General features: G+C 48.8%; 2 protein-coding genes across 3 annotated transcripts in view; both read right to left on the bottom strand.

Annotated features, from left to right (window-relative positions):
- Nucleotides 1-2478: 2478 nt before the first annotated feature.
- On the bottom strand, nucleotides 2479-4140 carry LOC130189838 (basic proline-rich protein-like). The gene has a single exon (XM_056408790.1). It carries the CDS (start codon nucleotides 4138-4140, stop codon nucleotides 2479-2481), a length of 1662 nt encoding a protein of 553 aa, XP_056264765.1.
- A 1563-nt stretch (nucleotides 4141-5703) lies between these two features.
- Nucleotides 5704-15606, bottom strand: part of LOC130190504 (protein jagged-1a-like) — a 28260-nt gene continuing 18357 nt past the window's right edge. For both annotated transcript variants that reach the window (XM_056409949.1, XM_056409950.1), the window contains 15 exons: nucleotides 14485-14658; nucleotides 13591-13741; nucleotides 13093-13257; nucleotides 12815-12928; nucleotides 12088-12201; nucleotides 11891-12004; nucleotides 11684-11800; nucleotides 11066-11093; nucleotides 10069-10154; nucleotides 9833-9946; nucleotides 9179-9288; nucleotides 8898-9005; nucleotides 8549-8671; nucleotides 7827-7977; nucleotides 5704-6977 (listed from right to left, as the gene is read on the bottom strand). In XM_056409949.1, coding sequence (XP_056265924.1) covers nucleotides 6466-6977; nucleotides 7827-7977; nucleotides 8549-8671; nucleotides 8898-9005; nucleotides 9179-9288; nucleotides 9833-9946; nucleotides 10069-10154; nucleotides 11066-11093; nucleotides 11684-11800; nucleotides 11891-12004; nucleotides 12088-12201; nucleotides 12815-12928; nucleotides 13093-13257; nucleotides 13591-13741; nucleotides 14485-14658 — 2181 coding nt within the window. In that variant the 3' untranslated portion in view covers nucleotides 5704-6465. The remainder of the gene's footprint in view (nucleotides 6978-7826; nucleotides 7978-8548; nucleotides 8672-8897; nucleotides 9006-9178; nucleotides 9289-9832; nucleotides 9947-10068; nucleotides 10155-11065; nucleotides 11094-11683; nucleotides 11801-11890; nucleotides 12005-12087; nucleotides 12202-12814; nucleotides 12929-13092; nucleotides 13258-13590; nucleotides 13742-14484; nucleotides 14659-15606) is intronic.

Below are 15606 nucleotides of genomic sequence, written 5' to 3'. Positions count from 1 at the left end.
ATGTATGATTGACATGTCTGATTGACATGTTGTCTGATTGACATGTTGTATGATTGACATGTCTGATTGACAGGTGCTGGAGATATTTGACTAATTCTCCGTTGATGTCATAACTTGACTGGACCTGCCGCTGACGGACAGACAGACCACCGGACCTCCCCGGTTACCGCCGGTAACGCTCATGTTGTATTTTGTGATTTACTATTTAACTTTCCCCCTACTTTAATAAAAAGAGTTCCACCACAACTCATTGATGAAACCCTGCGGCCAGGACGAGGCAGTCGGAGTCAAACTCATTTACGTCCTCCGCTGAGAAGACGACGCGGCTTGGCGGCCTCCGTGAGCGCCGCCGCAGAGAACCGGGCCGGACTCGGAACAACGGACCACCCAAAACCGGTTCTAGTCCCGGGATCGTTCAGAGGTTCCTGAAACCGCCTCGTCCTTCATCGAGAGGCTTCGGAGATGAACTTCAAACACTCCGCCGTTATCTCACGAGTCAGACTGGAAACAAACACTGAGGACGGCACACAGCAGCATGTGGTAGTCATTACACACACACACACACACGTACACACACACACGCACACACACACACACGCACACTTCTCTGTATGTACAGCGGTCTCTGCTGCGGGTTTAGATTCAGAGTTTGATGATCTGGCTTCAGGTCAGCTGGTTGTATAGAAGTCTATGCATCATGTGTTAAAGCTGCATTCTCTCTCCTGACCACCAAGGGGCGACTCCTCTAGTTGTATAGAAGTCTATGGTTCATGTGTTAAAGCTGCATTCTCTCTCCTGACCACCAGGGGGCTCCTCTGGTTGTATAGAAGTCTATATAGTGACTCTACTTCTCTTGATGTATTCCCTCAGGAAACATTGTAAACATGAGTTTATGTCTCAGTCTCTAGTCTCAAGTCTTCTTCTATACAGCATGATGTCATCATTTAGTACTTTATGGTCATTTAGAGTCAAACAGACCATAAAGCAGGGGACGCTTTAGGGGCGGAGCTACAAGGTGAATGACAGTCAGCGTTGACTGGTAGTTCTTTGGGTTTCTTTCAGTTCATGAAAGTTACTCGTGATGTTTTCGGTCATATTCAGCTCCGCCCTCTGAATAATACAAGAATAATATAATTAAGTGAAGTAAAAAGAAACAGTGTGTGTGTGCGTGTGCATGTGTGTGTGTGTGTGCATGCGTTCCTCCCTCGAGGAGGTTTGAATAGGGTGAGAAAAAGAGTGACTTCAAACGATCTCCCAGCATCCCTCATGGGAAACACTGAGTCACGATTTATAGAGCCAGATGGTTTGGGGGGGAGGCGTGTGTGTGTGTGTGTGTGTGTTTGTGTTTGTGTGCGTGTTTCCTTGCAAACTAACTACACACCCTGGGAGGCTCACACATAAAGTAAAAAACAACTTTAAACCGCTTTTTGAAGCATTACATTTTTTGGGTTCGAGCCGACCGGATTTTTCTTTTCATAAGATATTTAAAAACTTTAGACGTGTTTACGAGCTAACACGAGAACAGGCGAACTAAACGGTTTTAAACGTGCAGCTCAGTTAGAACCAACACGTCTTACGTTATGCAGCTTCTGTCTCAGAAAACAAGATTCTGAAATCTTTATATATATATATATATATATATCTTTTTTTTGAACACCCGAGATTTTGATATTCGCTGCCGAGGAAACATTTAAATTAAATTAAATTAATTTGTGTAAAGTTCAAAATCCCAAACGTGCCTCCAGAGGGCTTTACGACCTTTGACCTTCGCAGATCAGGAAAAAAGAGAAGGAACCTTCAGGGGAGCAACAGAGGAGGATCCAATCAGGATGGAGAACAGAGGTCATGTGACCCGGACGAACAACACATTCAATGCATACGGCAGAAAGTATTCATATGAGTCAAAATTACAACCACCACGTCTTGTCTGTCTCTGTTTGCAGATCCCATTGTGAGAAATTGAGTCAAGATGTTCTTTAAAAAAAAAATATATATATATATATATTTTAAACACAGTGAACAGAAAAATGGAGCAAAGAGAACAAAAGCGACACAAAACACGTCAGGATAATTTAATTGACTCCTCTGTGATCGAGGGAGTTGACGTCAGTCCCCTTCCCCTCGCCCACACACACACACACACACACACACACACACACACACACACACACACACACACACACACACACACACACACACACACACACACACACACACACACACACACACACACACACACACACACACACACACACACACACACACACGGCAATTTGTGCAAACACTAGAGTTCTTAAATTACAATCTCCATGACAACCGGAGTCGGGAGTTGAACTTTCTCCACATCTGCTCACGTCGTTAGGAGAGCAGTTCAAGCCACAGCAGGGCATCAAACCCCTGACCCCCTTTCGGCGGCGTTGGTGCCTTGCTCCTCGTGCCGGCAGCGCCCTCCCGCTCATGGAGGCGGACTCGGGTTTCTCAGACGGACCGGAGGCCCCGGGTGGAGGTGTCCGGGTGGAGGTGCCCGGGTGGAGGCCCCGGATGGAGGCGTCCGGGTGGAGGCCCCGGGTGGAGGCCCCGGGTGGAGGTGCCCGGGTGGAGGTGTCCGGGTGGAGGCCCCGGATGGAGGCCCCGGGTGGAGGTGCCCGGGTGGAGGCCCCGGGTGGAGGTGCCCGGGTGGAGGTGTCCGGGTGGAGGCCCCGGGTGGAGGCCCCGGGTGGAGGTGTCCGGGTGGAGGCCCCGGGTGGAGGTGGCCGGGTGGAGGTGCCCGGGTGGAGGTGTCCGGGTGGAGGCCCCGGATGGGGCCCCGGGTGGAGGTGCCCGGGTGGAGGCCCCGGGTGAAGGTGCCCAGGTGGAGGTGTCCGGGTGGAGGCCCCGGGTGGAGGTGCCCGGGTGGAGGCCCCGGGTGAAGGTGCCCGGGTGGAGGCCCCGGGTGGAGGTGCCCGGGTGGAGGTGTCCGGGTGGAGGCCCCGGGTGGAGGTGTCTGGGTGGAGGTGTCCGGTGGAGGCCCGGGTGAAGGTGCCGGGTGGAGGTGTCCGGGTGGAGGCCCGGGTGGAGGTGTCCGGGTGGAGGCCCCGGGTGGAGGTGCCCGGGTGGAGGTGTCCGGGTGGAGGTGTCCGGGTGGAGGCCCCGGATGGAGGCCCGGTGGAGGTGCCAGGTGGAGGTGTCCGGGTGGAGGCCCGGATGGAGGTGCCCGGGTGGAGGTGTCCGGGTGGAGGCCCCGGATGGAGGCCCCGGGTGGAGGTGCCCGGGTGGAGGTGTCCGGGTGGAGGCCCCGGGTGGAGGTGTCCGGGTGGAGGCCCCGGGTGGAGGTGCCCGGATGGAGGTGTCTGGGTGGAGGCCCCGGATGGAGGCCCCGGGTGGAGGTGCCCGGGTGGAGGCCCCGGGTGAAGGTGCCCGGGTGGAGGTGCCCGGGTGGAGGCCCCGGGTGAAGGTGCCCGGGTGGAGGTGTCCGGGTGGAGGCCCCGGGTGGAGGTGTCTGGGTGGAGGTGTCCGGGTGGAGGCCCCGGGTGAAGGTGCCCGGGTGGAGGTGTCCGGGTGGAGGCCCCGGGTGGAGGTGCCCGGATGGAGGTGTCCGGGTGGAGGCCCCGGATGGAGGCCCCGGGTGGAGGTGCCTGGGTGGAGGCCCCGGGTGAAGGTGCCTGGGTGGAGGTGTCCAGGTGGAGGCCCCGGGTGGAGGTGTCTGGGTGGAGGTGTCCGGGTGGAGGCCCCGGGTGAAGGTGCCCGGGTGGAGGTGCCCGGGTGGAGGTGTCCGGGTGGAGGCCCCGGATGGAGGCCCCGGGTGGAGGTGCCCGGGTGGAGGCCCCGGGTGAAGGTGCCCGGGTGGAGGTGCCCGGGTGAAGGTGCCCGGGTGGAGGTGTCCGGGTGGAGGCCCCGGGTGGAGGTGTCTGGGTGGAGGTGTCCGGGTGGAGGCCCCGGGTGAAGGTGCCCGGGTGGAGGTGTCCGGGTGGAGGCCCCGGGTGGAGGTGCCCGGGTGGAGGTGCCCGGGTGGAGGCCCCGGGTGAAGGTGCCCGGGTGGAGGTGCCCGGGTGGAGGCCCCGGGTGAAGGTGCCCGGGTGGAGGTGTCCGGGTGGAGGCGGCGGCGTTGCTGAGCCTAACGACCGCTTTGAAGCAGCCAGAAGGCCGAGGTTCAGGTTTCATGACTCGGCCATTAAAAACACCCCAAAAAACAATATACATGAGTTTGGTGGCTGTCGTCGTGCTTCTTGAGCGACGGGAGCGACGGACGCTCTTTGAGGTCCACTTGAGGGACTTTAAAGAAATGTGCATCAGAAACACATTTCAGTCACGCTCTATACCTATAACTCTACCCATAACTCTACCTATACCTGCCTAGTGGATGAACTCATGTGTGTTCTGAGTGCTTCATGACGGCTGAATTAAGTGTTTACTCACTCAACTAATGTCAGAGTAGTTATTATAACGTGTTCACCAGGTTTATTTGTGCTTCAGTCTGCTGGTATTTTAATTGAACTCATGAAATGCTCATCAGCGTCTACAGTGTGGAATCCCATCGTCACCATCTTCTTCTGTTTGAAAGTCACAAAGTTTGCAGAACTTCAGAAGAATCCACAGAACCCTTTACACACAAACACACGGCTTGTGGTTCCCCTCGCTCACTTTGTTATGACAGTTTGGTTATCGGGCGTAGAAATTCCTGTGTTGTGTATGTGGTGTGTGTGTGTGTCCCAACGCAGGGAAAACTGTGTTTTAGTGTTATAAATCTCAAGGTTGGGTAGGTAGTGTTTTATCAAATCTTTTTTTTTAAGTCCTAGGAATACATCATTAAAAACTCTATCTCCTAAAATGTCCTGGAAAAAAACCCTGGTTTTATACTATATTATGAAATCACAAAAAATAAAAATTCATAGAAATAAACAAAAAGTGTATATATATAAATATACTATGATCTTAGATGAAAGTGTATAGCATGTTTAAATACGTTTTACGAGTCTTAATATAGTAGATCATGAAAAAGAAGTTTAATGTTCTTAAAAATGTAATAGAACATTATACAATATGTCACAGCATCTTTCACCATTAGTCAGACAAAATAAATCACATTCTAGTTGGTCCTATAAACTCTAAAGTAGTTCTATAGCGTCGTCTTTACAACGAATAAAATGAGCCGATCAATGAGAGTTATTGGTTCTTTAGAGACGAGACACATTACTTAGAAAATATAACTTTACCCCCAAAAAGAGAACAATTCACTGTCGTCAGTAACAAACAGACTTTTATTTCTCAAAGTCCAAAAAATGAAACGGTTTGAAAAAGAGAAAATGTCCAAGAAAAAAACTCATTTAATTTATTCTGCCGTCAAACTCCTGAGGAGCTGAAACTGAAATAAAACACGTTCACAGCCGGACTTCAACAACGCGCCGACGACTTCCTGCTGAGGAGCGCTCCTCGACTTCCTGCCTCCCGAGAACCGTTATTTATTCACGCAGGTTAAAAACACAAAAACAAGATCAACGCTCGGGTCTCAAATTCTTATTCGTACGAAAACCTCAAAGAAAAAACTGCGTCGTCCGAAGAATTATGTTCAGTAGCAAAAGCAAAACGTCTGCCACCATGTTGGTGTGTATCGACCCCCCCCCAATGCCCCCCTGCCCCCACCATGACATCATGTCTCTAACCCCTCTCCCATGACATCATGTCTCTCCCCCCCCCCACCATGACATCATGTGTCTAACACACAACGTACAAAACATTTAGTTGGAGGCACAAAAATGCCCAAATCCAAAAAAAGGCAAACAAATTCAAAATAAAACTATTCTCCAAGAGCACATTTGGCGTTAAAAATAAATCCCTCAAAAAGTTTACAAACCTTTGACTGAACAAAGCTCATAAATTAAAAACAAAAAGGTAAATATCTTCAGGCTCTTGACGATTAAGTTAATAAATGAAATATACACACGATGATTAATTAAAACATATTTACAGATCTATACAGAAACATTCTACGTGGACAATTCTTCATATTGACTCAAGCCCCGCCCCCCAACCACGGAAAAACAAAACAAAAATTATATTTTTTCCCCCAAATGATCCGAAACTCATTCTGGAAAACAAAAAACACTTTTTCGTGCATGTCAAGTCTTTATTGCTCGTGCTCATTCCGTCCTTCCCGAAAGATATCCACGAAATCGGAGAACCAGCCAATCGCAGTGGACCGTTCGGACCAGTCATAAATAAAAAAAACGGCAAAAAAAATCCAACGTGGAATGAGAAGAAGAAAAGACACCCAACAGCAGAGTTCTCGCTCCGCGCCCCCGGTGGTAATACGATGTACTCCACCCTGTTCTCGCTCCGCGCCCCCAGTGGTTATACGATGTACTCCACCCTGTTCTCGCTCCGCGCCCCCCGGTGGTTATACGATGTACTCCACCCTGTTCTCGCTCCGCGCCCCCCGGTGGTTATACGATGTACTCCACCCTGTTCTCGCTCTGCGCCCCCCGGTGGTTATACGATGTTCTCCACCCTGTTGACGCTCTGCGACTGCAGCTGCCGGTTGTCCCGTTTGCTAGTCCGGTGTGGGGGGGCGGGCCGGTCCTCCCAGTCCACCGGCGAGTACGCCGGCGGCGCCCGGGGGAACCTCGCCTTCTGCAGCCGCTTGTCCATCTCCTCGTCCTCCGATTGGCTCCCGCCGTCCGACTTCCTGATCTTGGCGTTGACGGCGTTCTTGTCGTGGTGGTGCAGGAGGTGGTTTTGGTGGTGTTGGTGGTTCTGTGTGTTTTTCACGATGGGGTTCTTGATGTGGTTGAGCTGCTCGCGGGCGGTGCCGACGCTGTTGTGGAGGGCGTTGTTGTCCTCGGCAACCGGCGCTAAAGACGCCGAATCCGCCGCCGCCGTGCTGACCCCGGCATTGGCGCTCCTCTTTCTCCTCCTCCTCCTCACGAACCACAGCAGCATCAAGGTGATCGCCAACAACCAGACGAGCACCGCGGACACCAGGAGGGGCACGAGGTGGTCGGCTGGACGGGCAGAAGAGAAAACAACAACAACAACGTAAACATCTTTAAGTCACTTTTAGAGTAAACGTGAGATCAGGGGTCACACACATGTCGACCAATGGGTGTCCAGGACTTCAAACCAAATTTCCAGGACCAAACAATTTGTGAAATCTCGTGTGTAAACATAGAAAAGTGAGAAAAAGTAATATTTAAATTAACAATGTGAATTCCAAAGCATTCAGTAAATAACCTTAAATGGATCAAATGAATGAGACAATAGTTTAGATTAAAAGAATAAACATTCATGTCTTTTCAGTTACGGCGCGTTCACTTGCAGTGTGAAAAATGTGCGCTGCAAGTATGAAAGAACGTATGCCGGTTTATATTATACATGCCGTCATTCTTTTAAAAGCATATTAATCATTTAAAACTCAGCGTAAACATTTCCATAACTTTTGGGATTTTTTTTCTCTGCAGGACTTTTCCAGGACTGGAAATCTCCATTTAAAAATGCCATGACTTTTCCAGGTTTCCCCTGACCACTATAGTCGACAAATATGATCGCTAAATACGCCGAGCTCAGCAGAAAGTCCGTTAGCTGCTAGCCTAGCCTCCGTACAAAAAAATTTGCAAAAATAAAACCACAACCTAAAATCATCCATTCAGACCCAAAAGCATGCAGAAGCAATTTAAACCAATTAAATAGAGTGTTCCCCTGCGGGCCGATCAACCGCATCTCATTGGCCCAGACGGCGGGCGTCACATGACCCGAGTGAGGCGCTGTGGTCGATGGAGCGAGATAACAATAAAAATAAAAAAAGAGTCTAAAAATACTAAATATTTTTTTTAGAGCCGGCGAGCCGTCCTCACCGCCGGGGCCGCGGCTCGGCCTCCTCTGGATCCGGACCTCGGTGATGGCGCCGATGACGGTGCTGTTGGCGCTCCGCCGGCCGACCAGGTCCAGGATCCGGTCCGTGACCTCCTTCGCGAAGGTCGGGCCTCTCCGCCGGTCGTCCGTCCACTGGCGTGAAATCAACGGGTAAAAACACGACCGCCCGTTAAAGTTTATCTGTGACGCTGCAGTCTAAATAAGAGCTGGCGCCCTCTAAATCCCCGAGTCACGGAACACGATGAACCGTGAAAGCTTTTCCAGAAGAAGAAGAAGAAGAAGAAGAAGGAGACAAAGAAGGAGAAGAAAAAGAAAAAGGGGGAGGCAAAGATGTAGAAGAAGTACTAGTAGAAGAAGAAGTAGTACTCGTAGAAGAAGAAGTAGGCCTACTAGTAGAAGAAAAAGAAGTAGTACTAGTAGAAGAAGAAGTAGTACTAGTAGAAGATGAAGTAGTAGTACTCGTAGAAGAAGAAGAAGAAGAAGAAGTAGTACTAGTAGAAGAAGATAAGGAGGAAGAAGAAGATAAGGAGGAAAAAGAAGAGGAGGAAGAGGAAGAATGTAATGGTTCTGGCTCCAGCAGCAGGCGGTTTGAACCAGTTCAACTCATTTAAAGCTCTTATCTCCTTTACCCATTTAAATAAACTTTGCTTTTGGAAAAAGGGGCGGAGCTTGTGCAGATTTAGGATACATATGTTTTACTCACGATGGCGACGTGGATCTCCTTGCTGGCGCTGAGCGACGGCTCGCAGGTCACGGAGGAGTCGGACAGGTCGCTGCCGGCGTAGAGATCCCGGAGCTCACGGCACACCTGCTGCAGCGTCACGCCCTGCGACGGCGGAGGAGACCAGAGGAGAGGAGAGGAGGCGCGTCAGAGAGGAGACGAGAGGAGAGGAGACGCGTTAGAGAGGAGGCGAGAGGAGAGGAGAGGAGAGGCGTCAGAGAGGAGGCGCGTCAAGAGAGGAGACGCGTCAGAGAGGAGGCGAGAGGAGAGGAGACGCGTCAAGAGAGGAGATGAGAAAATGTGAAGGGGGGGGGGTGGACCCCCAACTAACCATCGCCATGACGTCCTTGTTGAAGGTGAAGGTGATGTTGGCGCAACTGCTCTCAGGGTGACACCTGGATGTGGGCGGGGCCTGTTGGGCGGGGTTCATGCACTGCGCCTTTAAGAGACAACACAAGGTGACTTCTGACACGTTGACGTATCATTTAAACGGCCAGCGGGTCCATCCTGTCGCTGCGTCTTCAGCTGTGACGAAGACATTTCTTGAACAACAAGAAGTAGAACAACAACAACAAGCACAACAACAAACAGTGATGTCATCACTCTTCTCACCGCGGTGCAGACGATCCTCCCGTTGTGACAGCGGCACGTGTTGCAGCCGTCGTCCCACCGGCTTCCGTCCAGAGCCACGAGACCCCCGACCACACAGGGCCGCCCCGCCGCTGCAGCACAGAGACCCCCGTGAGCTCCAGACCCCCGTGAGCTCCAGACCCCCGTGAGCACCAGACCCCCATGAGCTCCAGACCCCCATGAGCTCCAGACCCCCATGAGCACGACCGTCCTAAAGTTTGGTGTCACCCAGACTATTTTGGTGTTTTCCATGTAAACTCAGACTTTTATTTATCAAATTAATTGTAAAATGAATATAAAATATAGTCAAGATGTTGATGAGGTTATAAATAATGATTTTTATTTTAAATATTGATGTTAGTCTTCTAAGGCGATAACACAATGTACCACTAGAACACTGGAGATGGGCCTCTACACACCTCTGTAGAGACTTCATTAAACACCAGAGAATAGTCATTTACACATAACTATGTAGAGAGAGGAGTTATGATTCATTTAATGTATCTTCATTAAAAAAAACTGAGCTTTACTTTGAAAAATAGGCTACGGACATTTCTAAGTGACCCCAAACTTTTGAACGTTCGTGTACATCTATATATAATCGTCGTAATGTGTGTGAAGTGCTCAGAGCGTTACCTTCTGTGCAGCGGGGGCCGGCCCGCCCCGCTGCACAGGCGCAGCGGTAAGCGTTGATCTGGTCGTGGCAGGTGGAGCCGAAGGAGCAGGGCGACGACTGGCACTCATCGATGTCTGAAAACAACGAGCGGCGAGTCGCCGTTACGAACGGAGACAAACCCACCGTCCCGTCTGAGGGGAGGAAGTGGAAGCAGAATGGGGAGGATATGGAGGAAAGGTCAAAGGTCAACACTCACTGATCCTGCAGTCCGGGCCGGCGAACCCCGGAGCGCACTCGCAGCGATACCAGTTGACTCCGTCCACACAGGAGCCGCTGTTGTAGCTGCAGGGCGGAGAGGGGGTGGCGTTAGGGGGAAGGACTGCGATTTGACATTTACAAACTTTAGATTGCAACACATTTATTTATTTATTATTCTTTTTTAAATCAGTGGTTTCTTTTAAAGTGTGGAATGCCATTAAAAATCTCATAAGTCATAAAAATCAAAAAAAATGAAAAGACAAAAGAGTTTACAATAAAATATGTAACGGTTATAGATTATTTTTTCTTTTTTTAATCTGTGGTTTCTTTTAAAGATCTTACACGTGTGTAAGGCCATAAAACACGTAACAACCTTAGAGTGTCGGATTGTTTGCAGACATTTCTTTTGAATTAAGCCATAAAAAAATGGCATAAAAAGTTAAATATATATTATATATAAAAAATATAATTCAAAAAGTAATAACAGTATTATATATAAATAAATACACAACTGTGAGAAAGTGATACAAATACATTTAAAAAAGGTAGATAGTCGGTCATATAATGACATGTTATCGTATTGTTCGTGCCATAAAAAGTCAAAAGTAGTTTAGTATGCGTCTGTTTAAATTTAAAGTCACAGTATGTTAAAAAAATGAATGAAATAATATGATATAATGAATGTTATAATATGTAAACAAAAATGTAATAAATGTCATGAACATTTTTCTAAAAGTCGTTGAATAATGTTTATTTTCTTAAGTAACACATCGTATGCAAAACAAATTCCGTATAAAACCATAAAAATCTCACGATAAAAGATCATACAAAATGTATGTTGCGCAAGAATCGGACAGGAAAGTATAGCAGAAAAAAACAAATCATAAAACAGTCAAGTCATGAAAGAAGTCAGTGGTGAGTGATATATAAACATAAATACATATATATATATATAAATAAAATGTAACATGTACATCGGCGTGTGTTGGACTCACCATGGATGAGGAAGACAGTCGTTGGCATCTGGAAAAGAAAGAAAATCTTAAATATCTGAATGTGAGCGAGGGAGGAAGAGGATGATGAGGGAGGATGATGAGGGAAGAATGGGATGATGAGGGAGGATGACGAGAAGAAAGAGGAGGGAAGAGGATGACGAGGGGGGAAGAGGATGACAAGGGAGGATGATGAGGAGGAAGAGGATGATGAGGGAGGAATGGGATGATGAAGAGGAAGAGGATGATGAGGGGAGGATGATGAAGAGGAAGACGAGTGAGGAAGAGGATGACAAGGGAGGATGATGAGGGAGGAATGGGATGATGAGGGAGGAAGAGGATGACGAGAAGAAAGAGGAGGGAAGAGGATGACGAGGGAGGATGATGAGGAGGAAGAGGATGACAAGAAGAAAGAGGAGGGAAGAGGATGACGAGGGGGGAAGAGGATGATGAAGAGGAAGAAGATGATGAGGGAGGAATGGGATGACGAGGGAGGAAGAGGAGGACTAGGGAGGATGAGGGAGGAATGGGATGATGAGGGAGGAAGAGGATGACGAGAAGAAAGAGGACGAGGATGATGAGGAGGAAGAGGATGAGGAAGAGGATGGGTCAGTGACTCACTGTGGCTGCAGGTGTCGCCCTCCCAGCCGTCCCTGCAGAGGCAGCTGACGGAGCCTCCGTCGACCACGCAGGTTCCTCCGTTCTCACAGGGACTCGGCCGGCAGCCGCTGCTCTGCGCTGTGGACACGAGAACCTCCGGATGTCACGTTTATCTCCTTCGGCTAAAACTAAATGAAATGGAATATGAAATGGCGTCGGCGTGCTGACCGACGCTGCAGGCGGCGCCGTCCCAGCCGGCGGCGCACAGACACGTGAAGGCGTCGCCCTCGTCGAGGCAGGTTCCTCCGTTGTTACACGTCGCCTCGTCGCACTGGCTCTCTCCTGGGAGTAGAATAAATATATAAATATATAAGTCATAAAGTCATGTGACCCAACTCAGTTTATTTAGGTTGATCTGTCCTCACTCGAGTGGCACGTCTTCCCCTTCCAGCCGTCGTTGCACTCGCAGGAGAAATCGTTGATCAGATCTCGACAGGCGCCGCGGTTACGGCAGGGGGCGGAGCTACAGTCGTCGATGTCTGAGCGGCAAACAACGACAATAAAACATCGCGACGCGACCAGCACGTCGGCTGCAGAGGGAGGATGACGAGGAGGAAGAGAAGGACGAGAGAGGAAAAGGGAGGCAGAGGAGGAAGAGAAGGACGAAGGAGAAGAGGATGACAAAGGAGGCAGAGGAGGACGAGGGAGGAAGAGAAGGAAGCGTAGGACGAGGGAGGAAGACGAGAATGACAAGGGTGAAAGAGGATGACGAGGGAGGAAGAGAAGGCAGAGGAGGATGAGGGAGGAAGAGGATGACGAGGGAGGAAGAGAAGGCAGAGGAGGATGACGAGGGAGGAAGAGAAGGCAGAGGAGGATGAGGGAGGAAGAGGATGACGAGGGAGGAAGAGAAGGCAGAGGAGGATAAGGGAGGAAGGGGATGACGAGGGAGGAAGAGAAGGCAGAGGAGGATGAGGGAGGAAGAGGATGACGAGGGAGGAAGAGAAGGCAGAGGAGGATGAGGGAGGAAGAGGATGACGAGGGAGGAAGAGGGAGAAGAGGATGACGAGGGTGGAAGAGAAGGACAAGGAAGGAAGAGGAGGAAATGGAAGATGAGGAGGAAGAGGATGAAGAGGGAGGAGGAAGAGGACTCACTGCTCTGGCAGGTGGGTCCGTCCCAGCCCGCGGAGCAGATGCAGCGGTACCGGCTGACCTGGTCGATGCAGGTTCCTCCCTGCAGACAGGGGGCGCTCTCACAGTCGTTGATGTCTGTAACGAAGCATCTTTTTACTCATATATTTAGTGTTCATACAATAAAAATAAATGATAAAACAGATAAATGGGGAACAAAAGTTATCCATCATATGATAAATGACATTAAAGAGCCAGAAGCACCAGAGGACGGACAACGTGGACCGTCAGTCTGGACTCACTCTCGTGGCAGTACGTGCCGGTGAACCCGTCCTCGCACTCGCAGCTGAACTGTCCTCCGGCGTGACTCCGGCACCGCCCGTGTGGGCCGCACACGCTGGACGAAATCAAACGCACCCCGCCCGGCGTGCTGTTGGACGCCACCGCCACCGTGCAGCTGTCAATCACTGAGGGAGGTTTACAGGGTCACGGTCAGGCCCAGTAACAACATATTATACATTTAATAATGGAAACATTTGTGTTTGTGTGCTTCAACCGCCTAAAAGATTATTAATATAAATTAATTTGGAATAAATAAATGCAATTTGCACTAAATTAATGAATTCTTTTGCAAGAATCCTCCGATGGAATTTATAGTTACATTTCTTTTTAGGAACCAGGAAACACGAGAGATGTAAAAGCAATATGTTGATGTGCCGTTTGAGCATTTTGATCATTTTTCTTAGATATTCTGATCGTTAAGTTATTAGATAGCAGTAGAGGGGGGGGGGGGGTCGTACCTTTGCAGGGCGTGGTGCGGCAGTGGTCCCGGAGCCGCGAGCAGTTCCTGCCCTCGAAGTCGTCGGGACACCTGCAGACGTACTCCGCCCCCAGGTTGAAGCACTGGCCGCCGTTCTGACACGGGCCGAGGAGGCAGTGGTCGACGTCCAGCTGAGGACAGAGGGAACAAGTCGGCATCCGACGGGAGGAACGCCTCCTTTTTAATATCGTTTTAGATCACGTCAGACATTTGGGAGGAAGAACCCCTCGCTAAAAATAATTCAGCTGACGGCCTCTGATCGAAGACATAATAAATAAAAAACATATACTTATTTATATATATATATATAATACTATATATAAAAATATGTATATATTATTATATTATATATACAAATATATGTATAGATATTTATATACAAATGTATATATACAAATATTTATATTTATACACAAATGTATATACACACAACTATTTATATATATATATATAAATATGTATATTATATTTTATATATATACAAATTTTTATATAGATATATATATACAAATGTATATATACAAATATTTATATACAGTATGTATGTATAGATATACAAATGTATATATATATTTATATAGAAATGTATATATACACAAATATATATTTACATACAAATATTATATATATAACATTAAAGGGATCACGTTATCTGTTTAACAGGTTGATGAGGTCCCTTGACCAAAAAATACCACAGAAGAGTTTTTAAACTTTGTACGTTCCTTTTCTCATAAATGTCCCACTTTAAATCAGAGAATATTAAAAGTCTTTTCTCTCAATATAACATCCCTCTCCCTTTACAAACTATATATATTCACTTGTTCATTTTCAAAATGTTATTTATAAAAGAACGGGGATCTTAACGCCGGCTCACCTGACAGCGACTCCCAGAAAACCCGGGTGGACACAGGCAGCGGAAGCCGTTGACGGCGTCTTGGCAACGGCCGCCGTTGCGGCACGGCCCGCCGGCGCACTCGTCCACGTCTTCCTCGCAGTGTTCGCCGGCGAAACCCGGAGCGCACGCGCATCGGTAGCCGTTCACCAGGTCCTGGAAGAGAAATATATATATATGTATTTTACATTTACAAATCGCGCATTTTTATTTTGTATTTCTTACGATGAGTCAGTTAATCAGCAAAGAGTTGAACTTGTTAATGCAGGGCTCTCAAATGTCACGCATTGAGCGTGACACTCCCGCCACACATCGTATTTCTCACGCTGAAAAAAACTCTCGGCTATTTAATGTTTTAATGTGCCGCAGCGCGCAAACATGAGCCGCGCTGCCCTCACCGTGGAGGAATCAAGCGCTCCCCTGGAGTTCTGCTGTGAGGCGCCACTTATCAGCCAATCAAAACAAAGAAATGGGCTACACAATAGCCAATCAGACAAAAAAAACGTATCTGTTGTATCTGGGTGAGATTTAATCCAGCAACCAATGAAAATAAAGCATCCTGGAATTGCGTGCGACTGACTGATATCCGAAAATTTCGTTCTGCGGGGGAGGGGGGGGGGGTGGAGTGCTGATGGAAATGTCACTCTTGCCTGTCTTCAAAACTTGAGAGCCCTGCTCTATCCACCATGGGGGGGGGGGGGCCTTAACGGAGTACGCCAATTAAAAGAGACTTCATTTGCATATTTCATTCGTTAGCAATTGTACAACACTCCTTTGTGAATTAGATGTTCACTTTAAACCCTTAAAGCGTACACACAGCCACACCAGCAGCTACCGTTCCACAAGCGTTAACTCGCTAGCTAATGCTAGTTTACTGACCACACGGCACAATTCTCACCGTTAGCTTCTAGCTCCAAACTCAGCAGCATGTTCAGAACACTAGACTTTACTCTTTAAAACCTGCACACACACATTTGGGATTTAGTGCCACCCTCAATAAAGCAAATGCCGTTTCAGCCCCCGATCCCTGAAGAGCGTGGATCAAGCGAGCGTCAGGTGGTTCTGCTGCAAGGCGAGGGTTAGGGTTAGGGTTAGCGGCTCCTC

Source organism: Pseudoliparis swirei, chromosome 24, assembly GCF_029220125.1.
Source record: "Pseudoliparis swirei isolate HS2019 ecotype Mariana Trench chromosome 24, NWPU_hadal_v1, whole genome shotgun sequence".
Lineage (NCBI taxonomy): Eukaryota > Metazoa > Chordata > Actinopteri > Perciformes > Liparidae > Pseudoliparis > Pseudoliparis swirei.
Note: the sequence above shows the minus strand (reverse complement) of the source record. Positions and strands in the feature narration are given on the sequence as shown.